General features: G+C 38.2%; 1 protein-coding gene across 4 annotated transcripts in view; it reads right to left on the bottom strand.

Annotated features, from left to right (window-relative positions):
• adgrd1 (adhesion G protein-coupled receptor D1) overlaps positions 1-25,322 on the bottom strand; it is a 94,797-nt gene that overhangs the window by 55,722 nt on the left and 13,753 nt on the right. For 3 of the 4 annotated variants that reach the window (XM_061906922.1, XM_061906924.1, XM_061906925.1), the window contains 10 exons: positions 23,994-24,116; positions 22,384-22,560; positions 19,815-20,072; positions 17,302-17,369; positions 15,687-15,836; positions 15,546-15,596; positions 13,393-13,516; positions 10,379-10,486; positions 4,562-4,637; positions 9-150 (listed from right to left, as the gene is read on the bottom strand). In XM_061906922.1, the coding sequence (XP_061762906.1) occupies positions 9-150; positions 4,562-4,637; positions 10,379-10,486; positions 13,393-13,516; positions 15,546-15,596; positions 15,687-15,836; positions 17,302-17,369; positions 19,815-20,072; positions 22,384-22,560; positions 23,994-24,116 (1,277 nt within the window). The remainder of the gene's footprint in view (positions 1-8; positions 151-4,561; positions 4,638-10,378; positions 10,487-13,392; positions 13,517-15,545; positions 15,597-15,686; positions 15,837-17,301; positions 17,370-19,814; positions 20,073-22,383; positions 22,561-23,993; positions 24,117-25,322) is intronic. The other variant, XM_061906923.1, reaches the window with a different exon arrangement.

Raw genomic sequence — 25,322 nt, 5'->3', positions numbered from 1 at the left:
TTTCTCACCAAAACGTGGGTCAGAACGATCTTGATGAGAGGCGCCCCGGAGAGGTTGACCGACAAGGCCGGGGACGGCTCCACGTTCAAAGAGATTAGGCAGCTTGCAACCTGGATTTTATGCTCCTTGAAGTCCGCAGCTTCGTCGATCCTAAAAAGACAGAAACTGTAGTTATTTACGTAAATGCAAGAGCAACACTTCTGTCATAGGGAATAGTTTCAGCTATCAATTCTGCTTTTTAATTGATTTGAATCAGGGGTGTCAAACTCATTTTAGATCAGGGGCCACATGGAAAAAAGTCTGATAAAATCACGGCACGATGAATTAAAAAATAAAGACAAATTTAGACTGTTTTTTGTGTTTTGAAAATAGAACAAGCACAAATGTACAAATCATAATGTTGTTGGGGGTTTTTTACACTTACTTGTTGCAATTAATAATGTATTTGTCGTTATTTTTGTTTTCTGAGAAAATTATGTGATAACACTCATCAGTCAACTCATTGATGTTAATTTTCAATCCATCAATATAAAAAATGTACGTCAAAATCTAATTACAGGATGTTATATATATAGTTTGCTCATTTTCCTCGAATGATGTACTAACATCACGTGGTTTATTTTGTACATATGTAGCATCACCTACAAAGATACAAATAATTGCTATTGCGACATCCAGCGGACACATTTAGAACAGCTGTTTCTTTCATTAAAAAAAAATTCAGGTTCATTTATATACTTAGCAAACTCATCCCGTGGGCCGTATAAAACCTGTTCGCGGGCCCGACCCGGCCCTCGATTTAATTGTTGTCATGTTGGGACAACCGAGGATTGTGACAGGAATACAAAACCAATTGACTAGGTGCAGGTTCATTTAAGAAGATGTAGACATACAGTAAGAGCAGGTATAACAAAATACAGATTTCATATGAATATAAAATATTTGAACTCTGTAAGACTGTTTTATGTCGAATTCATTGAAATTTAAATAACCATAAAATCATCATCAAAAAAAAGTTTAACTTTTTTTAACTTAACTTTTTGATTGTTCATTGAATGTCTTCACACACACCAAATTAGAGGCAGACATGTCATATGTTGCAAATAAAAATAAGCACTACAGATGTCCAATAATGTTTTTTTTGCCTATATCTGATATTCCGAGATTGTCCAACTCTTAATTACCGATTCCGATATCAACCGATGCCAATATATACAGTCATGGAATTAACACACTATCATGCCTAATTTTGTTGTGATACCCCGCAGTATGCATTAAACAATGTAGCAAGGTTTTCCAATATAAATCAACTAAAGTTATGAAAAAAATGCCAACTGCCATACTTATCATTGAAGTCACAAAGTGCATTATTCTTTTTAACATGCCTCAAAACAGCAGGTTGGAATTTGGGACGTGCTCTCCCTGAGATATTGTAGCGTCCCGGAAGAGTTAGTGCCGCAAGCGATTTTGGGTATTTTTTCTGTTGTGTTTATGTCGTGTTACGGTGCGGATATTCTCCCGAAATGTGTTTGTCATTCTTGTTTGGTGTGGGGTCACAGTGTGCCGCATATTTGTAACAGTGTTAAAGTTGTTTATACGACCACCTTCAGTGTGACCTGTATGGCTGTTTACCAAGCATGCCTTGCATTCACTTGGGTGTGTCAAAAGCCACTAGTTCTTCCGGGACGCTACAATATACCACTCCTCCCCCCAAATCCACACACCTCAAGTTCCTCATGCTCTCTCAGGGAGAGCAAGGCCCAAATTCAAAACTGTTGCTTTGAAGCATTTAAAAAAAATAATGCACTTTGTGACTTCAATAATAAATATGGCAGTGCCATGTTGGCATTGTTTTTTTCCCAGAACTTGAGTTGATTTATTTTGGAAAACCTTGTTACATTGTTTAATGCATCCAGCGGGGCAACACAACAAAATTAGGCATAATAACGTGTAGCTTGGTTGGTAGAGTGGCCGTGCCAACAACTTGAGGGTTCCAGGTTCGATTCCCGCTCCCGCCATTCAAGTCACTGGCGTTGTGTCCTTGGGCAAGACACTTTACCCATCTGCTCCCAGTGCCACCCACACTGGTTAAAATGTAACTTAGATATTGAGTTTCACAATGTAAAGTGCTTTGAGTCACTAAAGAAAAGCGCTATATAAATGTAATTCACTTAACTTCACTTAATTCCACGACGGATTCCTACTTTGCACACTCTCGGCATTCTCTCCATGAGCTTCGAGAGGTATTCACCAGAAATGATTTTCACCTCACAGGTGTTTTTGAAGCTCATGGAGAGAATGCCAAGAGTGTGCAAAGCAGTAATCGGAGCAAAGGGTGGCTATTTTGAAGAAACTAGAATATAAAACATGCTTTCAGTTATTTCACCTCTTTTTTGTTTGTTAAGTACATAACTCCACATGTGTTCATTCATAATTTTTCATTCCTTCAGTGACAATAGTCACGAAAAAAAAGAAAACGCATTGAATGAGGAGAAGGTGTGTCCCCACTTTTGGCCTGTACTGGACATACAAAATAAAATTTGCCCCAAAAATTAGGTGGGTGCGGCTTTTAATTTGATGCGCTCCACAGCCCGGAAATGACAGTAATTGGGTGGACGTTCTGGCGCGGAGGGAGTAAACCATCACAGTTATGACGTATGTGGTAAGAAAAGAAAGCGGCCCCTGGTAGGAGACATTGGTGTAATAGAGCAGTAGTGCTAATGGCATTGCAGGGTGTATCCGTCAGTGGAGCTTAAGTCGGGAGATGAGAGATAAGCAAAGGGACTGATAAGACCCTGGCATCCACTCAGGAAACATGGCAACTTAAAGTCAGTGGACCTGCAACCCCACCTCCCGCAAGGAGTACAAAACCTGTTTCCATATGAGTTAGGAAATTGTGTTAGATGTAAATAAAAACAGAATACAAAGATTTGCAAATCCTTTTCAACCCATATTCAATCGAATGCACTACAAAGACAAGATACTTGATGTTCACACTCATAAACTTAATTTTTTTTTTAGAAATAATAATTAACTTAGAATTTCATGGCTGCAACACGTGCCAAAGTAGTTGGGAAAGGGCATGTTCACCACTGTGTTACATCACCTTTTTTTTTTAACAACACTCAATTAACGTTTGAGAACGGAGGAAACTAATTTTTGAATCTTTGAACGTGGAATTCTTTCCCATTCTTGTTGTATGTAGAGCTTCAGTTGTTCAACAGTTCAGGGTCTCCGCTGTCGTATTTTACGCTTCATATTGCGTCACACATTTTCGATGGGAGACAGGTCTGGACTGCAGGTGGACCAGGAAAGTACCCGCACTCTTTTTTTTCAAAGCCACGCTGTTGTAACACGTGCTGAATGTGGCTTGGCATTGTCTTGCTGAAATAAGCAGGGGCGTCCATGAAAAAAACGGCGCTTAGATGGCAGCATATGTTGCTCCAAAACCTGTATGTACCTTCCAGCAATAATGGTGCCTTCACAGATGTGTAAGTTACCCATGCCTTGGGCACTAATGCACCCCCATACCATCACAGATGCTGGCTTTTGAACTTTGCGTCGATAACAGTTTGGATGGTTCGCTTCCCCTTTGGTCCGGATGACACGATGTCAAATATTTCCAGAAACAATTTGAAACGTGTACTTGTCAGACCGCGGAACACTTTTCAACTTTGCATCTGTCCATCTTAGATGATCTCGGGCCCAGAGAAGCCGGCGGCATTTCTGGATGTTGTTGATAAATGGTTTTCGCTTTGCATAGTAGAGCTTTAACTTGCACTTACAGACGTAGCGACAAACTGTATTTAGTGACAGTGGTTTTCTGAAGTGTTCCTGAGCCATTGTGGTGATATCCTTTAGAGATTGATGTTGGTTTTTGATACTGTGCCGTCTGAGGGATTGAAGGTCACGGTCATTCAATGTTGGTTTCCGGCCATGCCGCTTACGTGGAGTGATTTCTCCAGATTCTCTGAACCTTTTGATGATGTTATGGACCGTAGATGTTGAAATCCCTAAATTTTTTGCAATTGCACTTTAAGAAACGTTGTTCTTAAACTGTTTGACTCTTTGCTCACGCAGTTGTGGACAAAGGGGTGTACCTCACCCCATCCTTTCTTGTGAAAGACTGAGAATTTTTTGGGAAGCTGTTTATATACCCAATCATGGTACCCACCTGTTCCCAATTAGCCTGCACACCTGTGGGATGTTCCAAATAATTGTTTGATGAGCATTCCTCAACTTTATCAGTATTTATAGCCACTTTTCCCAACTTCTTTGTCACGTGTTGCTGGCATCAAATTGTAAAGGAAATGATTATTTGCAAAAAATAAAACTGTTTATCAGTTTGAACATCAAATATGTTGTCTTTGTAGGATATTCAACTGAATATGGGTTGAAAAGGATTTGCAAATCATTGTATTCCGTTTATATTTACATCTAAGACAATTTCCCTACTCATATGGAAACGGGGTTTGTACAAAAGAAAGAACCCGGAAACGGACCCACACATATTTTTTGTTGTTGTTCAAACAGATAAGCCCGGTGAAGCCATGTTTGTTACCTGGTCTCAACGGGCCGGATTTCTTTGTAGTAGCTGTGCACGTTGTGGTAGAAGAGGCCAACAATGGTGGTCTGAGCTGAGAAAGAAAGACAGGAATAAGGTTGAGTCTACCAGGATTGAGTCAGGAATGTAAAGCGGTGATGCTAAAATGCTCACAAAGAAGAGAAGTTAATTAACGTGGCGTTGCCGCCGCGTGCTGGCACCGGCCTCCAAAATAGAACATTGGGATAGTCGCACGGTGGTGACAGGGTGAGGTCTGCGAGCTCGTTGGGGGGAATCCTATGAAACTGAACATGACTTCACCAGCAGAGCAGGGGGTCTAATCTGACCTTATCATCCAGTGTGGCCCCCACCTCAATGCCGCAAAATAAACAATGGAACGGGAGGAAGTTCCTAACTGTGTTGTTCCTCTTTTCAAAGGCTTTTACCCTTTTCTCCGCTGAGTTTGTTCTCACGGAATCAACAGTCGGCGCACACTGCAAAAACTGAAGTCTAAGTAAGATTAAATATCTTAAATAAGGGTGATATTTGCTTATTTTCTGTCTGATAAGATAATTCTTCTCACTCAGCAGATTTTATGTTAGAGTGTTTTACTTGTTTTAAGGGTTTTGGTCCTAAATGACCTCAGTAAGATATTACAGCTTGTTGCTGAGATTTGATGACCTATATTGAGTAAAAGATGCTTGAAACTGGAATATCAACTGTTGCAAAGCCATGTCATCAACACTCACAAATATAAAATTACTTTTTTAAAGTAATAATTTCTTACTTCAAGCATAAAAAAAAAAAATCATGATTTCGACACATTTGTTTCCCATAATTAAAGTCCTACTGAAACCCACTACTACCGAGCACGCAGTCTGATAGTTTATATATCAATGATGAAATATTAACATTGCAACACATGCCAATACGGCCGGTTTAGTTTACTAAATTACAATTTTAAATTTCCCGCGGAGTTTCTTGTTGGTCGCGGAATGATGACGCGTGTTTGTGACATCTCGGGTTGTAGCGGACATATTAGCCCAGCACCACTTACGGCTAAAAGTCCTCTCTTTTCATCGCATAATTACACAGTATTTTGGACATCCGTGTTGTTGAATCTTTTGCAATTTGTTCAATTAATAATGGAGACTATAAAGAAGAATGCTGTTGGTGGAAACCGGTGGATTGCAGCTGCCTTTAGCACCGAAACACAGCCGGTGTTTCTTTGTTTGTTGTGAAGCTTTAACACAGAGCGGTCAAGCGAACATGTTTCTTTACGTCAACCAGCAAGTTTTTGAATGGGAAAATTGTGATATTAAGTCGGCTCTTACCGGAGACTTGAGTGGATTATGTGACCTCATCCTGCAGCTCAAAAAGGCAGCTGTGATCTTGGCTCCTCGGCTTCTCTCAGAGACACTGGCGTTCACCGCAGCCATCCGCCTTTCAGGTATGACTTTATAATCTCACTAAAATACTACTAACACAATAAGCAGATAAGGGATCTTCCAGAATTATCCTAGTAAATGTGTCTAATTACATCTGAAACGCTCACACTGCCGCCACCCGGAGCCGTCGCTTTTTTTTTTTGTTTTTTTTGCTTCACTCTGACTTTCCTCATCCACAAATCTTTCATCCTTGCTCAAATTAATGGGAAAATCGTCTCTTTCTCGGTCCGAATAGTTCTTGCTGCTGGAGTCTATGATTATGAACAATGTGAGGATGTGAGGAGCCCTACAACCCATGACATCAGGCGCACATCGTCTGCTACTTCCGGTAAAGGCAAGGCTTTTTTATTAGCGACCAAAAGTTGCAAACTTTATCGTCGATGTTCTCTACTAAATCCTTTCAACAAAAATATGAAAATATCGCGAAATGATCAAGTATGACACATAGAATGGACCTGCTACCCCCATTTAAATAAGAAAATCTCATTTCAGTAGGCCTTTAAAACAGATGACAGCCAAATGGACTTTGCTGTTTTATTTTCAATGAAACAATAGAAACTACGTACTCATAGTAGTACAGTAGTACAGTTGGCAAAGTACAATAAATTGAAAGTTAATATTTAACATTTGACATTTCAAACAATTTTGAACAGAAATAGCTCATGCACATTCAGATAAATTCTTCCAAATTACAATTAAAAACATTTTAGCCGGGGGCCTGGCTGTACATATGCGGACTAATTGACTGAAAGAGCACGCACTTGGCGCGATGATGTCATGTTGTCGATGGAAAAATGCGTTTTTAGACCATATGATTTGCCTGAGCGGCTAGGAGACCCCGAGAGTAACAAATGGTTGCCTTGTTGCCTTTTCATTAAGTAAAATAAACAAGTTTTCAATTATAAGTTTGCTGGTTTCAAGAAATGTAATATTATGTCAAGATAATGGCACTAGCATTTACTTAATTTAAGAATTTTTTTCCACGTATTAAGCAAAAGGGTAAATTTTTTTTTTCTATCAAGAAAAGTGCACTTGTTATTAGTGAGAATACACTTAATTTAAGGTATTATTGGGTTCATTGAGGTTAACTAATTTTAGTTGTTTTGGAAAGTATTGACAAGCCAAATGTTATTGTTCTATTGGCAGATAAATTTCCTTAGTTCAACTAAAATACCCCTAATTTTTGTTTTTGTTTTTTCTTGTTTTTGAACACTGACTTTTTGCAGTGAATTTACGGGACAATATTTTTTATAACATTAACATTTTTTTTAAAATAAACACACTTTTGTGTTTGTAGGTCAAGCAATGTGTGCACTAGTGTTGTCCCGATACTGTTTATTATTTAGATACTTTTCGGTACTTTTCGATACTTTTCTAAATCAAGGGGACCATAAAAAATTGCATTATTGGCTTTATTTTAACAAAAAAATCTTAGGGTACATCAAACATATGTTTCTTATTGCAAGTTTGTCCTTAAATAAAATAGTGAACATACAAGACAACTTGTCTTTTATTAGTAAAAAAGCAAACAAAGGCTCCTAATTTAGTCTGCTGACATATGCAGTAACATATTGTGTCATTTTCCATTATAGATCGGTAGGTCGTGAGTTGAAACCCCGGCCGAGTCATACCAAAGACTATAAAAATGGGACCCGTTACCTCCCTGCTTGCCACTCAGCAACAAGGGTTTGGAATTGGGGGATTAAATCACCAAAAATGATTACTGGGCGCGGCCACCTCTGCTGCTCACTGCTCCCCTCACCTACCAGGGGGGGATCAAGAGTGATGGGTCAAATGCAGAGAATAATTTTGTTACGACAATCATTGGTACTTTAACTTTATTATTTTGTCACCATTATTAAGGACAAGTGGTGGAAAATGAATTATTAATGTACTTGTTCATTTACTGTTAATATCTGCTTATTTTCTGTTTTAACATTTTCTATCTACACTTCTGTTAAAATGTAATAATCTATTATTCTTCTGTTGTTTGGATGCCTAACATTAGTTTTGGATGATATCACAAATTTGGGTATCAATCCGATACCAAGTAGTTACAGGATCATACTCAAACTCCTCATGTGTCCAAGGACATATTTCCTGAGTTTATAAACATAATATACATTTTTTTTCAAACGAAAGAAGATGTTGTGATGCCAAAAAATATTGACGTAATCAGACTAGATACGCTACTGTACTTGGTATCATTACAGTGGATGTCAGCTGTAGATCCACCATTGGCGTTTGTTTACATTTTGATGCCGGTGAGCTACGGTGTGTCGTGAAACATGTTTAGCTATTCCTCGTCCTGCAGTGATAATAATACTTGTATGAAACTTACTTTTTTGTCACCATGGAGACGAGGATAAGTGATTTAGAAGTAGCTAGAAGACTGCCGACTGCGCCTGGACGCTAGCTATGTCTTAAAGCACCTCTTCTTGAGGACGTTTAAGTGTTATAACTTCACCTTTATTGTTAGTTTTCAAGCCAAAATGCGTCCGTTCTCCCTTTTCTGTCTACACACCATGTCTGTTTGTAGCGTGTAAGTGCTCTGTGATTGTGCATGCTCTTCTGCTCGTAAAACTGGCAATGACATGAAGTGAAGAAGAGGGGTGGTGGACCGGTACTTTTCAGAGGCGGTATAGTACCGAATATGATTCATTAGTATCATGGTACTATACTAATACCGGTATAGCGTACAACCCTAGTGTGTAGTAGCCAGAAGGAAATAGGGGGAAAAAAAGTGACCTGCACATTAAAAGCCAAAATGTTTAAATGCACACTCTAAATGTCTCCTTCTTTTTTAATGATAGAGGAAAGTGGAGAAAATGTGCCGTCTCTCACTCTTGCTCTTCTGAATGAAAAAGTAATTGCTAGCCTTTAAGTCAGAGCGGGATTTCTCCAGCGCACCATTGAGCCAAACAAAAGATCTCAAGGCCATCCTTGACACTTTAAGCCGGGAGTCGGGAGCCGCATGTGGCTCTTTAGAGCCAGCCTAGTGGCTGCCTGGAGCTTATTCAAAAATGTATGACAGTGGAAAAAAGATGAAGGAAAAAATATATATTTTTCGTTTTAATATAGTTTCTGTAGGAAGACGAACATGACACAAACCTAATTGTTAGAAATCTCACTTTTTGTACTAAACATGTTTCAGTGATTAGAGACTATTTGGCGAGCGCTGTTTTGTCCTACTAATTTCGGCGGTGTTGCGATCCGTTACTCGGATCTTCACATATTGTTTATTGTTCCATTGTCTGACCAGCTTACTTCCTGTTTAGTCAGTCACCTTGGTTACACATTGATTTCACCTGCTCCTCGTTTTCTACACACACCTGGTTCTCCTTGATTACTCTCTATATAAGCCTTCCTCTTTTCTTTGTTCAGTCTGGGTTAAAAATTTGCCTTTGAGCAACAGTATCGACTGACTTCACGTACGTATATTCTCACTAGCTTTTCACGCTAAGCCTTTGTTTTATTCCAGCTCTCACGCTGATGAATTGTTTTTCCTTTTTGTGTGCCTTCGTGCCAGTCTTAGTTTTTATGTTTTCTATTCCTAGCTTTTATGCTAGCGCCCTTGGTTTATTTTGTCTGTTAGCTCCAGTCTTTTTGTTCGTAGCCTGCTTTTGTTAGGTTTAATAAATCATTTAAACTTACCATTGCTGTGTACTTGTCAACGCATCCACGGAGGGACAAACCCGGCATTACTATGCCAATCAGTCTTTACAGGTTTCCTCAAATTTACCGTAGTTTGTTTGTATAACTTTCTCCGACTTTCCAAGACAAGTTTTATGTCACCCCTTTTTTGTCTCATTTTGTCCACCAAACGTTTGAGACTGTGCGTGAATGCACAAAAGGTGAGCTTTGTGGATTTTATTAATTTGCTGGCGTGCTTATCAGGCATATTTGGTCAGTGCATGATTGCAAGCTAATCGATGCTAACATGCTATTTAGGCTAGCTTTATGTACATATTGCATCATTATGCCTCGTGTGTAGGTATATTTGAGCACATTTAATTTCCTTTATGTCTTATTAATTCAACTTATATTTGCATGTCTCATGACACATTATCATAGTCATTTTGATAGTAGGCTAATACAACTAATATAGACACTTACATCATGTGTTGTCTTCATTATAACACCTATACAAGGCTTTAATTTTTTGCGGCTCCAGACAGATTATTTTTTTGTATTTTTGGTCTAATACGGCTCCTTCAACATTTTGGGTTGCCGACCCCTGGTCCAGGCTGTAGCTTGTCAGTCCCTTTAAATTTTAAGCAAGTCATTCAGCGGGAAACAACATCAGGGCAGGACTGAGGCCATGGCACATTCCAATGAAAGCACAAGAAGCTGCAACTTTTCATGCACAAGATCACATCGCACTCACACTGCATGGTGAAAGCCTCCCCGGGTACGGAGATGTAGTTCTTTCCTTGTGTGGGGAAGCGGTAATGTGGGAAGTTGTAGTTATGCGGCAATTTCATCAGGGAGTAATCTGTGGGATCAAAAGGGAAAGGCAATAATCCACTTTGGATCAATGATTATGCTTGAACAAGTAGTCGCAAACATAATACAACAGTACCTCGGGGTTCCTATGTCTCACTTTTCCTATGATACCAATATTTTGGTACGGGTACCGGTACCAAGATGTATTTCGATACTTTGATACTTTACTAAATAAAATGGGACCATAAAAAATTGCATTATTGGCTTTATTTTAACAAAAAATCTTAGGGTACATTAAACATATGTTTGTTATTGCAAGTTTGTCCTTAAATAAAATAGTGAACATACAAGACAAGTTGTCTTTTAGTTGTAAGTTAACAAAAAAGTCTCCTAATTTAGCTGCTGACATATGTAATACCATATTGTGTCATTTTCCAGTCTATTATTTTGTCAACATTTTGAGGGACCAGCTGTTAAAATTGATTATTCATGTACTTGTTTATTTACTGTTAATATCTGCTTACTTTCTCTTTTAACATGTTCTATCTACCACAAATTTGGGTATCAATCCGATACCAAGTAGTTACAGGGTCATACATTGGTCATATTCAAAGTCCTCATGTGTCAAGAGATGTATTTCCTGAGTTTATAAACATAATATAAATTAAAAAAAACAAAAAACGAAAGAAGATTTTTGTGATTGTGGAGGGGGGTGTGGCCTGCGGACCTGCAGCAAAGCGGGGGTGTGCCGGGACCGGCTTCGAGATCAGCGACAGGCGCGTAGATGGCCTGCCTGGGCCTGCTTGTCTAATCACCTGTCGCTCTGTTAAAAGGCAGCAGCCGGGGAGGAGAGGGGAGTTGGAGTTGGAGCACGAGCGAGAGCGAGACAGACAAACACAAACCCATTGTTGAAAAGCAAAGACAATTTATTGAAAAATAAACAGTATTGTAAACTTGGGCGAAACTGTCATATCAGTGCTTGGTGGTCTGGAGAACCCGGAGGAGAGAACCCTCTACAGCGATGCTAAAAAATATCATTGTGATCATAGTAGTATCGACTAGATACGTGCTTTTTCTTGGCATCATTACAGTGGATTTTAAGTGTAGATCCACCAATGGCGTTTGTTTACATTTTGACGCCGGTGAGCAGAGGTGTGTAGTGAAGCATGTTTAGCTATTCCTCGTCCTGCAGGGATGACACTTGTAGGAAACTTACTTTATTTGTCGCCATGGAGGCGAGGTTAGTGATTTAAAAGTAGCTAAAACACTGTCGACAGACGTTAGCCGCGGGCTAGCTAGCCATGTCTTAAAGCACCTCTTCCTAAAGGGCGTCTCAGTGTTATAACAACACCTTTATCGTTAGTTTTTAAGCCAAAATGCTTCGTTCTCCCTTTTCTGTCTACACACTTTGTCTGCTTGTAAGTACTCTGTGATTTTGCGCTGCCCAACATGCTCCTCTGCTCGTAAATCAGCAATGACACAACATGATGACAACAGGGGGCTGGGGGACCGGTACTTTTTAGAGGCGGTATAGTACCGAATACTATTCATTAGTACCGCGGTACTATACTAATACTGGTATACCGTACAACCCTAAAACGACCATACGGTTAGCATGCGACTAGGGATGTCCGATAATATCGGCAGTCCGATATTATCGAAAGATAAATGCTTTCAAATGTAATATCGGAAATTATTGGTATCGGTTTCAAAAAGTAAAATTTATGATTTTTTAAAACGCTGCTGTATACACAGACGTAGGGAGAAGAACAGAGCGCCGATAAACCTTAAAGGCACTTCTTCTGCGTGCCAGTCCAATGACATATCTACAGCTTTAAATACACACACAAGTGAATGCAAGGTATACAGCCATACAGGTCACACTGAGGGTGGGCGTATAAAAAAACTTTAACACTGTTACAAATGTGTGCCACACTGTGAACCCACACCAAACAAGAATGACAAACACATTTTGGGAGAACATCCGCACCGTAACACAACATAACAAACACCCACAACCCCTTGCAGCCCTAACTCTTCCGGAATGCTACAATATACACCCCCGCTACCACCTACCCCACTTCCTACCCCAACCCCGCCCACCTCAACCTCCTCATGCACTCTCAGGGAGAGCATGTCCCTAATTCCAAGCTGATGTTTTGAGGCATGTTAAAAAAAATAATGCACTTTGTGACTTCAATAATAAATATGGCTTTTTTTTTTTCTTCCATAACTTGAGTTGATTTATTTTAGAAAAACTTGTTACGTTGTTTAATGCATCCAGCGGGGCATCACAACAAAATTAGGCATAATATGTTAATTCCACGACTGTATACATCGGTGTCGGTTGATATCAGAATCAGTAATTAAGATTTGGATAACATCGGAATATCGGATATCGGCAAAAAAGCCATTATGGGACCTCTCTAATTTTAATCTATCCATCCGTTTTTTACCGCACCTGTTCAAAAAGTCGCATTAATGGTAAGAAGTCATCTATTTATTATTATTTAGCTTCAGAATAACAATGTTATTAAAAAGAATAAGAGATTTGTTATCCTGTAAAAATTTTTGTTTAACTTAAAAATGCATGCATTTAGTTGTATTCAGTGTTAAAAAATATTATATGGCTCTCACGGAAATTTACTTTTAAAATATTTGGCTTTCATGGCTCTCTCAGCCTAAAAGGATCCCGACCCCTTGCTCTATAACGTGCTAATATTTTTGGGTGTTTGGAATGGATTAATTGACATTTTTTTTCTCCTAAAGGAAACATTTTGTAGGATTTTGTCTGGCCTTTGGAACAGATTACTAACAAAAAAACCGAGGTACCACTGTATTATGCGAAAGATTAAACAGACAAACAATTGAAAAGCTTGATGTCTTAACCACGTTACCCCAATAATACAAACAGTGTGAGTCACCTTTTTTTGGGAAGCCAACAACTGTACTGACCTGCAACAAATGACGTCCCTCCCAGGGAGATGAGAGAGTTTGGGCTTGGCTCCAAGTTAGCCACCATGAGGTCCATTACTCGGTCCACGGTTTCGATCAAACCGCTGACCACGGGGCCGGACTGCTGCGTCAACAAAGTGGATGACATAAACTTGCATCACTTTACAAGCGCTCCAAGTGCTGTTTTTCCATTGCTTCATGACACTGCATGGCAGAGTTTCATACTTAATGTATTTTATGTGGCTTATCTTTAATAAGAGTGATGTGTACAAACCCTTGCAAATGGCCGAGAAAGTGAGAATAATCGAGCATCTTGCAACATTTAAGTACTAACCCCGTTTCCATATGAGTTAGGAAATTGTGTTAGATGTAAATATAAATAAAATTTAATGATTTGCAAATCATTTTCAACCCATATTCAGTTGAATATGCTACAAAGTCAACATATTTGATGTTCAAACTGATAATCTTTTTTTTTTTTTGCAAATAATGATTAACTTGAGAAACAAACAAAAACTAAGTTTAAGTTAAAATTGAAGTATTATGGGATTATTGAAGTTAGTCAGAGAAAAAAATATGTGAAGAAAGTTTAAAATATTATGAATAAAAAACCTCCAAATACAACAAAAATGGAAAATAAAGATGCATTTTTTTGTTTTATGTATTGAATGTGATTGTTTGTCTGCAATAACATTTGATGATGATGATGATGACAACTTTGTCATCTATAACACAAAACTGAAATTATGGCTGCAGCTAATCAATCAATCAATATTTATTTATATAGCCCTAAATCACAAGTGTCTCAAAAGGCTGTACAATGATTGATTTAATAATCAAGTAATCTATTGATTAGTTTGTTTAATTATTTGAGTAATCACATAAAACACAATTTAAAAACATATATGCATAGTTTAGTGCAGGGGTGTCAAAGTCAAGTTACCAATATTTTGGTACCTTAACCAAAATTATTTTGATACTTTTTAGTACTTTTCGGTACTGTTCTAAAAAAGAGGACCACAAAAAATTGCAATATTGGTGTCAGGCTTGCCCCTGACAGTTTGTTTGTGTTTTAGTTTTTCCTCTGTGTGTGTGTAGTATTTCCTGTCTTTAGTTCCTGTCAGCGCTCTTATTTTGTCTGTTTCCTGTTTTTTCCCCTGTGCGCTGTTTCCCCTCAGCTGCGGCATATTGGCACCTGGCCACACCTGAACTGTCAATCAGCCCAATCGCTCCTGTCGTGTCGTGCCGTGTCGTGTCTTTGCAGCGTAGCGGTAAGCTATATTTGTTAGATGTTTGTAGCTTACTGTTTTTTGTTCCCTGCTTCCAGTTTGTTTTCATATTACAAGTACAACTTCTGTTTTCCTGCTCGCTACCCGCTATCTTCCACGCTAGGCCCTTTTTGTTTTTGCTAGCTTCCATGCTAAGCTCCCTTTGTTTTCTAGCTCCCATGCTAGCTCTCTTAGTTGGTTAGCCGCCTCGTGCGCGCTTTTTGTTGTACCCATTTGGTTTTGTTCTTGTTTTAGCATCTTTATTAAATCATGTTTTCCTACCCAATGCCTGCCTCCATCTCTGCATTTTGAAGTTCGTCACCAACTAACTCTGACAATAGGCTTTATTTTAACAAAAAATATTAGGCTAAATTAAACATGTTTCTTATTGCAGTTATGTCCTTAAATAAAATAGTGAACATACAAGCCAACTTGTCCTTTAGTAGTAAGTAAACAAACAAAGGCCCCTAATTAAGTCTGCTGACATATGCAGTAACATTTTGTGTTATTTATCATTCTATTATTTTGTCAATGTGAATGTTTCTCAGACAGTATGACCACGGTAAGGGGATTTACTGAGCACTGTATCTTTTTCCAAATCTCCTATGTGAACATCTGTTTCAGCTAGTAGGAACTAAAACAAGCAGCTTATTTTGAAGGCTCAATGCTCTTAAAACCGCACACTTTTTTTTCTGGCAGTATTTTTTTTGGATACTGAACCACGTTTGAGCCAGGACTTATAGAATAGGACACCTCACATGTGACATTTTTAAACAAGCCCTATTCATCTCGATTTATAGGTAAAATGTTATGATCTGCAAAATGGATTCATATGCATTTATTTTATTACGTGATGTCAAGTTTGAACAGTGTGAACTAATTTACCTCTGGTAACCCAGGAGAAGACAGCACTTCTTCCACATTTTTGAGAAACGCCTAGGTGGAATGAAATCGACATCAAGGAACCGTTGCATCATTTGCTCAAGGTTTCACAATTGTGTGTGTGTGGGTGGGCATTGTTGAGACCTGTGTGAGGTTGCTGGCAGTGTCGTAAGGAATGGTCCTGTTGGGTAGAGCCTTGAGAAAGTACCATACTGGCATGGACTCTGAATCCGGGGGGCTTTGGCCCTCCTCGTGCACACTGCTGACGACAGGAGGACTCATTTCAGTGGCTCTCTGAGGAAACAACAGGCATCAAATTTACAATTACAAGGTTGTTACTAAGGAGTACTAATACACACAGAATATACTGTATACATAAGGCAGGGGTCGGCAACCCCAAAATGCTGATAGACCCATATTGGACCGGAAATATAAAAAAGTAATCGGTCTGGAGCCGCAAAAAAATTAAACGCCTTACATAAGTGTTATAAAGAAAGCAACACATGATGTAAGTGTCTTTATTAGCTATATTAGCCTACTATCAAAATGACTATGTGTCACAGGCTGACGCAAATCTTCGTTGACAGAAATGTTGAAATGTAATATTTATTCTACATATTTTTACATTGGAAAACATTAGTAAAACTTCTCAGAGGGTGAGATAACTCCTGGAAATGGCCAAAGGTATTGATGTGTGTGTCCAAGTTAAAGGAAACGTCAGGCTGTCTTCTTCTAATGGATAAATTACAATCTTTGCAAGCTGGGTAACGTTTGCTGTGGTCTGGAACAAAATCGCGCACAACTATCAGAAATGCAGCCAATATTACTTACAGATAATGTGTCATGAGACATACACATATAAATTAAATACACAGAGGACATAAGTAAAAGACATTAAATACATATATAAATAAAGACATATGTATATATATATATATATATACACACATTAGGTCAGGAAATGTTTATATGTGTGTGTATATATATATATATATATATATATACATATATATATACACTGTACGTTAGGTCAGGAAATACACACACACACACATATATATATATATATATATATATATAAACATATATATGATTGATTGATTGATATATATACAGTATATGTATGTATATATATATATATAGTATATATGTATATATATATATATATATATATATATATATATATATATATATATATATATATATATATATATATATATATATATATATATATATATATATATATATGTATATGCGTTAGGACAGGAAAAAACACAAAGGCTATATCATCCCTACAAGCCTGTTTCGCAGGCTTCCCTGTTCGTCAGGGGAATAAAATCTCCTGACGACTGTACTGTACTGTCGTCTGTACTGACGAGCAGGGAAACCTGCGAAACAAGCTGGTAGGGATGATATAGCCTCTGTGTTTTTTCCTGACCTAACGTATATTCCGCCCTACCTCGGTATTGAGCACTGTATAACGGATAAATCTCAGAAACCTTGACTATATATATTTATATATATTAATATATATATATATATGTTTATGTATATATATGTGTGTGTGTATGTATATATATATACATATATCATATATATGTGTATATGTATATATATATACAGTATATATATATATATATATATATATATATATATATATATATATACCAATTGGCAGATGTAAATGTTCTTATCACGAAACAGTACTTGTAAAATTAGTTCCTATTCAACCCCACAAAATCACACGAAATAGACTTACCGCTGTTGTCGTAGTGAAAGGTGGTTCCTTAAAGATGCTTGGTGTTGTGGCAGACTCTAATACATGACCTAACGAAACAACACAATTATTAAACACTGCACAATATTCTGACACCAAGCCTAAGAGACATGCTTTATGTATTTGTTGTCTTTGAACGAAAACAGATACCAGTGAATGACTAAATATGGATAATTAGTCTGAGCCCTTCCTGCATGTTCTTCTTTGGTTCAATGTAACATTTTACACATCTGCTTTGGGGAAATACAACATTTGTCTGTAACCATAACAGTCAGCTTCTTTGAGTACAGGTCTGTGGAATGAATCAATGTTTTTACTAACAGTTTACAGGATAACAATGACACGCATATTGGGCCAAACTAAGGTTCTAGCAGCTCCATCCCTTCAGCACGTACACATAATGAATGTTGATGGAGAACTTAAAAAGGTCATTTTGAGAAAGAGTTTCAGTCATGGGCAGTATATACAGTATGTACTTTCTCAAAACTGATAAATGTCAAATGACGTTGGTCTATTTCTGGCATTATTCATTTGGAAGGAGCTACATGGTGTGAGAACACTAAGCGCTGACCTGCCGTGTCATGAAAATAAAATTAGACGGCCTTCGCTCCTTAGATCGGAAATATTTTCTGTGCTTTTTAAAACCACCTCCAAGGCGGAATAAAATAGTGAACATACAAGACAACTTGTCTTTTAGTAGTAAGTAAGCAAACAAAGGCTCTTAATTTAGTCTGCTGAAGTATGCATTAACATATTGTGTAATTTTTCATTCTATTATTTTTGTCAACATTATTAAGGCCAAGTGGTAGAAAATGAATTATTAATCTACTTGTTCATTTTCTTTCACTTTCTCTTTTAACATGTTCTATCTACACTTCTGTTAAAATGTAATAATCATTTATTCTTCTGTTTGGAGGCTTTACATTAGTTTTGGATGATACCACAAATTTGGGTATCAATGCGATACCAAGTAGTTACAGGATCATACATTGGTCATAGACAAAGTCCTCATGTGTCCAGGGACATATTTCCTGAGTTTATAAACATAATATACATTTAAAAAAAAAGAAAGAAAGTGTTGCGATGCCAAAAAATATTGACGTAGTAATAGTAATATCGAGTAGATACGCTACTGTACTTGGTATAATTACAGTTGATGTTACAGTAGTAGATCCACCAATGGCATCTGTTCCATTTTGACACCGGTGAGCTATTCCTCGTCCTGCAGGGATGGTACTTGTAAGAAACTTACTTTATTTGTCGCCACGGAGGCCAGAATTAGTGATTTAGAAGTAGCTAAAACAATGCCAACTGGAGCTGGACTTTAGCCGCTAGCTAGCTAGCCATGTCTTAAAGCACATCTTCCTGAGGACGTTTCAGTGCTATAGCTTCATCTTTATTGTTATTTTCTTCAGTCAAAATGTGTCCGTTCTCCCTTTTCTGTCTACACACTGTGTCTGCTTGTAAGTACTCCGTGATTGTGCGCTGCTGAACATGCTTGTCTGCTCGTAAAACCAGCAATACTATACTAATTCCGGTATACCATACAACCCTACATATAGACATGTTATTCATAGTGTCTATTTTTTCTGTATTGTAAAATGTTATTGTGCTTCAAAGTTATTTAAATGTAATGAAAGGGGAACTTCCACAAAATGTGGTACCATATTCTGGGACCCAAAACATTTGCATGTACTTGTCCCGGCACCCCAAAAACATGTTCGGTTATTTGGAAACTCTGAATTGTTGATATGTGTGAATGTGTTCTGGGGTTGGCTTTTGACCACTTCAAGGTTTGTTGGGAAATGCTCAGCGGACTAGTATATTCTAATGAAAACAGATGGTAGAAAACATTGTTAGAATAATTGTTTTTAAGTTATCACAAAAACTTTGTATTGAAATGAGTTCTCAGTGAGAAGACCAAAAACTGTCTTTGAGTAAGGCTCGTAAAACTCCACTGTGTTTAGCAACATGAAGGTGTTCCTGTTTCTTTCATGTATTGTAATTAACCGAAAGATAGTGTCTTACCCAAGAACTACAAAAGCGAAGAGGAAGCAGGACCAGACTCCCCTCCGGGCGATCCCTTTTTGGACTGTTTTACAAACCTCTTTTTGAACTATTTTATGAACCTCTTCTTTGAACTGTTTTACTACGTTTTCTGTGAACTGTTTACGACCCCGTCCCTTTTGATGCAGCTGTTGACATGTGGTCAGAGAAAGTCCAAATAAAGGAGGAGGCATACAATCTTTCGCCAGAGCGTGGGTGACACTGTAAGAGGTTACAGGTTGTCACGTTTCTCCTCAAACTGAGCAAAATTGAATTCTATCTCTGTTAATTTCCTTGCTTCTTGTCTTGTTTAATAGTTTTCATCAGTGTTTGAACCTGACAAACATGGCTGGATGGATTGATTCCCTATGAATCAGGGAAGGGTTTTAGCAAACAAACAAATGTGAAATATAAAAACCATCTGATACGTGAAAAGTAAATATCCTTACCCATAGCAGCACTGTAGTAGAGAAATATCTCACTGGGCAAAAGAGCTCGTTCCCAGATGACAAACTCATCAAAGGCTCCTGTTACATAGTGACCATAGGCCCTGTCGTTGCCAGTTCCAATGACAAGATCAGGGTAGAGGTTGCCATAGTTTTCAGAAACACTGCCACTTTCATCGCCAGCAGTAAAGGTTCCATTGATATAAACCATCAGACCTGCAGTCTTTTTCCATGTGAAGAGAATATGGGTCCAGTAAGGCCCTAAGAAAGAGAGAGGAAGTAGGGACCAGGTGAAGTATCATTCTTTCATGGAATTCTCTATTCCTCATTCTGCTTCACAGCCAACATATTAGTCAGATGAAACAGCGAGGGGGCCCCCTCTAAAGACACCATCTTACCCCTTTTAGTGCCTTGTGTGTTTCAAGAAAATGCAAGACTGAGATGGAGGAAGTTAAACGGTCGTTGCTTTTACACAAATATATATGAGCTGTCAAACTTACTGTGTTAACACATGCGATTAATCACAAACAATTGCATTAATTGCATTATTAACGTATAAACACAGATGAATCACTTAATTTATTTGGGCCGCACATTCCCCATTACCTTTTAACTGCGGATGGTTACCTAAAAGGTGGTATGGGTTGTTATATAGTCATTGATCAGGTCCTGGCAGTGGAGGCTCCTCTATGGGGTCTTGGGACACTAGGAGGTTAACGCCTATACTAATAAATATCACATATATGTTATATTTTATTTTGCTACTATCGTTCATTTTTTTTCTACTTTATATCTTTAGTTTTCACCCTCTTTTTGTGCCCGTGTGTACACGATCCTTGTGACTTTGTCTAAGCCTGAGTCTAAGTCAATGGTGTTGAATAGAGAATCATTTCACAATCAAATTATCACCTGATGAATCGGAATCGAATCGTCACCCCAAGAATCGGAATCAAATAGTTACTCCAAAACATCGGGATCAAATCGTCACCTCAAAAATCAAAATCGAATAGTCACTGCAAAAATCAGAATTGAATTGTCACCCCAGGAATCAATCAATCAATCAATCACTCAATCAATCAATCAATCATCAATATATTTTACTTAACCAGGTAAAACTCATTGAGATTAAAATCTATTTTCCTAAAGTGATTCACCATCCCAAGAACAAGAATTAAATCATCAACACAATAATCTCAATTGAATCGTCAGCCCAAGAATCGGAATTTAATAGTAACTCCAAAATTCGGACTCATATCGTCAGCTCAGGAATAAAAAAATCATCTTATAGTCACTCTGCAAATCCTAATTGAATCGTCACTCCAAGAATCCTAATTGAATTGCCACTGACAAAATCGGAATTTAATCGTAAACCCAAGAATCAGAGTCCAATCGTCATCCCAAAAATTGGAATCAAATTGTCACTTCAAGAATCTGAGAGTAATCATTGCAAAAATCGGGAATTGAATCCTTACCCAAAGAATGTGAAAAGTTAAAAAATCGGAATCAAATTGCACATTGTCGTCAGATTACCATCCCTAGTGTATATTCTCCAGGGATCTTTTGTCCTATGAAGGGGACATTTGATTTTTTGTCTATTTTTTTGTTATAGTTAAGAATTACAGGAAAAAAATTAGCCGTGTTATGCAAACCACATAGGTGTATATGGTATACTAATACCAAAACAGTGGTCCCTACTGTACATGGGTCTACTAAACTTGGCTCATTCAAATATTGCTGCTAATGAGATAAAGTTCAATGCTTATTTGGATGCCAGAGTTGGTACAGTCATAGTTTCTACATCCATAAAAATTCATAAAAGTCAACAAGTACATAACAAGTTATACTTCAATCTGATTTTAATAAACAAAAACTTCCTCTGGCAAACATAATCGACAACAATCAGTGCAGAACATGAGCTGTCTGAGAAACATGTCGAGCAAATCTTTGCGGTTAAAATTGAAACCTTGTGTGTCGCAGCCGACCCGTTAGTTACATTTAAACTTTCACCTTTTTAAAATGTATGGTTTGTTATCTACTGTGACCATCTTAATCAGGTTTCTCGCAGTTCAGGGGAAGACCGGGATGTACTCTCAAGTCCTTTCCACAGACAAACTGAAATGTCCACATGTCACACTGGATGAGAACCAGATGAGCGCTGATCTTCTGTAACCCAAAACTCCATTAAAAATTGAATTACGGCCGTGATGGTGCACAAAACAAAAGATGACACATGTTATCCGAGATCAGTGAGAACAGAACTCCTTAAAAACAAATATCTCTATTGTTTTATCCTACTTTGTCACAACAATTTCAGGGGGAATCACCGATATTACTTGTTCTTAATTTGATTCATGTGACGAATTGCACTTTTCACATTTACTCTCGAAACCTGTGATGTCTTTCTTATCCGGCTGATCATTTCATATTGATGATAATTGTATGATGCATTTATGAAATTCAGTCTTGACTTGTCAAGTCAAATATCAGTGTGAATGCAATAACATGGATAAGATGTTTACAGTTGAAAATGAAGCAAAAGAACACTGTGTCAAATCAAACCTATTTGTGATACCTGGAACTCCAATATTGGCTTTCCATCTGTGGTTGTTGCCGCGGGTGTAGAACTCCACGTATCCTCCGAGGGGGTTGGTGTAGACAGAGAAGCCATTAGAGATGACTTTCCCCCCAGATGCTACAGCAAAACGTGATTCTGCTTCATGGTTCTTCCAAAAAAAGGAAAAAGTAATTCCTGCAAAAACACAAAACAAAGGACGAACCACAGATCAAAGCAAAGACCCCATATCCAGGATATCGCAAAAAGCCGCTGCCTGACCAGGGCTCAGAAAATCTGCAACGACTCCTCCCACGCCCACCAAGAACTGTTTTCACTGCTGGACTCTAGGAAGAGGTTCTGCAGCCTCCAAAGCAGAACCTCCCGGTTCTGTAACAGCTTCTTCCCTCAGGCCGTAAGACTCTTGAACGCATCATAATTAAATTATCCCCTCAACTCCCCCCAAAATGGATTAAATCGCCGGAATAAAAAGACAATATAACATACATCCATAAACCTGGATGCATATGCAAAAGTGCAATATATTTATCTGTACAGTAATCTATTTATTTATATCTGCACCTTATTGCTTTTTTCTATCCTGCACTACCAAGACCTAATGCAACGGAATTTTGTTCTTATTTGTACTGTAAAGTTCAAATTTGAATGACAATAAAAAGGAAGTCTAAGTCTAAGTCTAAGTCTAAAACATTTTATCAACAGAAGTTCATCCATCCGTCCATTTTCTACTGCTTGACCCTTTTTGAGGTTGCGGGTGGTGCTGGAGCCTATCTCAGCTGCATTCAAGCTGAATGCAGCGTACACCCTCGACAAGTCTGTCATGTTTTGTGGTCACGTTCTGTTTTGTTTTGGACTCATTGTGCACTCTTGTTTCTTTTGTCACCATGACAACTCATTAGTTTCACCAGTTTTGTGTTCACGACTCACGCACCTGTCAATCACTGGACCACCATTTAAGCCTGTAGTTGCCAGGCAGTCAGCCTGGCGACATCACCCTCTACACACCCTTGATACCCGATTGATTGCTCACTTCTTGCCATTGTTTCATGCTTTTCACGTCACAGTAAGTGTAGTTTTATTTCATGTCCTTTGTCTGTTTATGTATTAGTTTTGTACCTGCGTTAAGTTTGTCCCCCTCCTTGTGAGCGCTCTTTGTTTTTGTAGAACTTTTGAGTGTTAAAATTAAAATATGTCTTCACGTCGTGTCCGGTCCAGTCACTTTGCACCACGGGAAAACAAACCTCACCAAAGTACTCGTCGTGACAAAGTCGCCACCTCATCACAGGGCCAACACAGATAGACAGACAGCATTCACCCTCACATTCACACACTAGGGACCAATTAGTGTTGCCAATCAACCTATCCCCAGGTGCATGTCTTTGGAGGTGGGAGGAAGCCGGAGTACCCGGACGGAATCCACGCAGTCACAGGGAGAACATACAAACTCCACACAGAAACATCCCGGGATTGAACTCAGGACTTTTCAGGACCTTCATATTGTGAGGCACTTGCACTCACCCCTGTTACACCATGCTGCCTATCAACTGAAGTATGCTTTGATAGCCCTCTGACTTTATTACCAATGATGTCTTTCCCAGACTAGTACTCACCGTCAGGGCCACACAGAGTGGGGTCACTAATGCAAGAGTTCTGGTAGTTTCCAAAGTGGAGGAAAGTACCGCCAACATCTCCTTTTAGAAAAATGCCCTTGTTGACCATTCCTTCGACAATATCTGCAGGGAAAATCGAGCAAGGTGTTCAGGATTTGATTTGGAAGGTTTGCCAGCATTACAGAGGAATGACAATGACAATGTATTTTACTCATAAGAACAGTATATGTAAATGTATGAGGTGTATCAGAAAAGTGTCAAAACATCTATGTTTCATATACAAACTACAAGTTTTGCTCTTGGAAGTATTTTTTATATCCAGATCACATCCTTTTTCGAGGGCGTTTGGACAATTGCCTGCTCGAATAACCATTCTTTACAATACTTGGAGGAAAATCCTTACAATTTTCCTTCCTGGAGATAGTTTTTTTTCCCAGGCCTTCACTACAGACATGCTGCTTGTGTATGAGTCTTGCTGGCATTCTTTTCTCTTCAGTATGTGGAAATCACCCTCAAGCAAATCCTTAAGATCAAGTCACTGTCTTGCCCATTAAGGATCAAGTTTTTTACCTTCAAGAATTCTTGAGGGAAGTCCAGACTGTATGTTCTTAGGGTCGTTATTCAGATGCAATGCAAAGCTCCGTCCTACCCGTTTTTGTAACTTGCATACCCGCAAAGGTTGAAACTCGGCAACTGGAATCTTCTTGTTTGTTAAAGATGTTTCACCGTTAATTCAAAAGTCTTTATTATTTTTAAGATTTTAGCTCCTGACTAGATTTTCACTGCAAAAATCGGAATTGAATTGTCACCCCGAGAATCAATCAATCAATCAATCAATCAATCAATCAATCAATCAATCAATCAATCAATTAATACATTTTATTCAACCAGGTAAAATTCATTGAGATTAAAATCCATTTTCCAAGAGTAAATAGTCATCTCAAGAATTACAATTGTTTCGGAATTTAATAGTAACTCCAAAAATCGGACTCAAATCGTATCCTCAGGAATCAAAATCAAATAGTCACTCTGCAAATCGTAATTGGATTGTTACTCCAAGAATCCTAATTGAATTGCCACTGACAAAATCAGAATTGAATCGCAAACCCAGGAATCGGAATTCAATAGTAACTCCAAAAATCGGACTCAAGTCGTCACCTCAGGAATCAAAATCAAATAGTCACTCTGCAAGTCCTAATTGAATTGTCATTTCAAGAATCCTAATTGGATTGCCACTAACAAAATCCGAATTGAATCTTAAACCCGAGAATCGGAATTTAGTAGTAACTCCCAAAATCGGACACACATTGTCACCTCAGGAATCAAAAT

Source organism: Nerophis ophidion, linkage group LG07 (assembly GCF_033978795.1).
Source record: "Nerophis ophidion isolate RoL-2023_Sa linkage group LG07, RoL_Noph_v1.0, whole genome shotgun sequence".
Lineage (NCBI taxonomy): Eukaryota > Metazoa > Chordata > Actinopteri > Syngnathiformes > Syngnathidae > Nerophis > Nerophis ophidion.
This window is presented reverse-complemented; position numbering and strand designations above follow the sequence as displayed.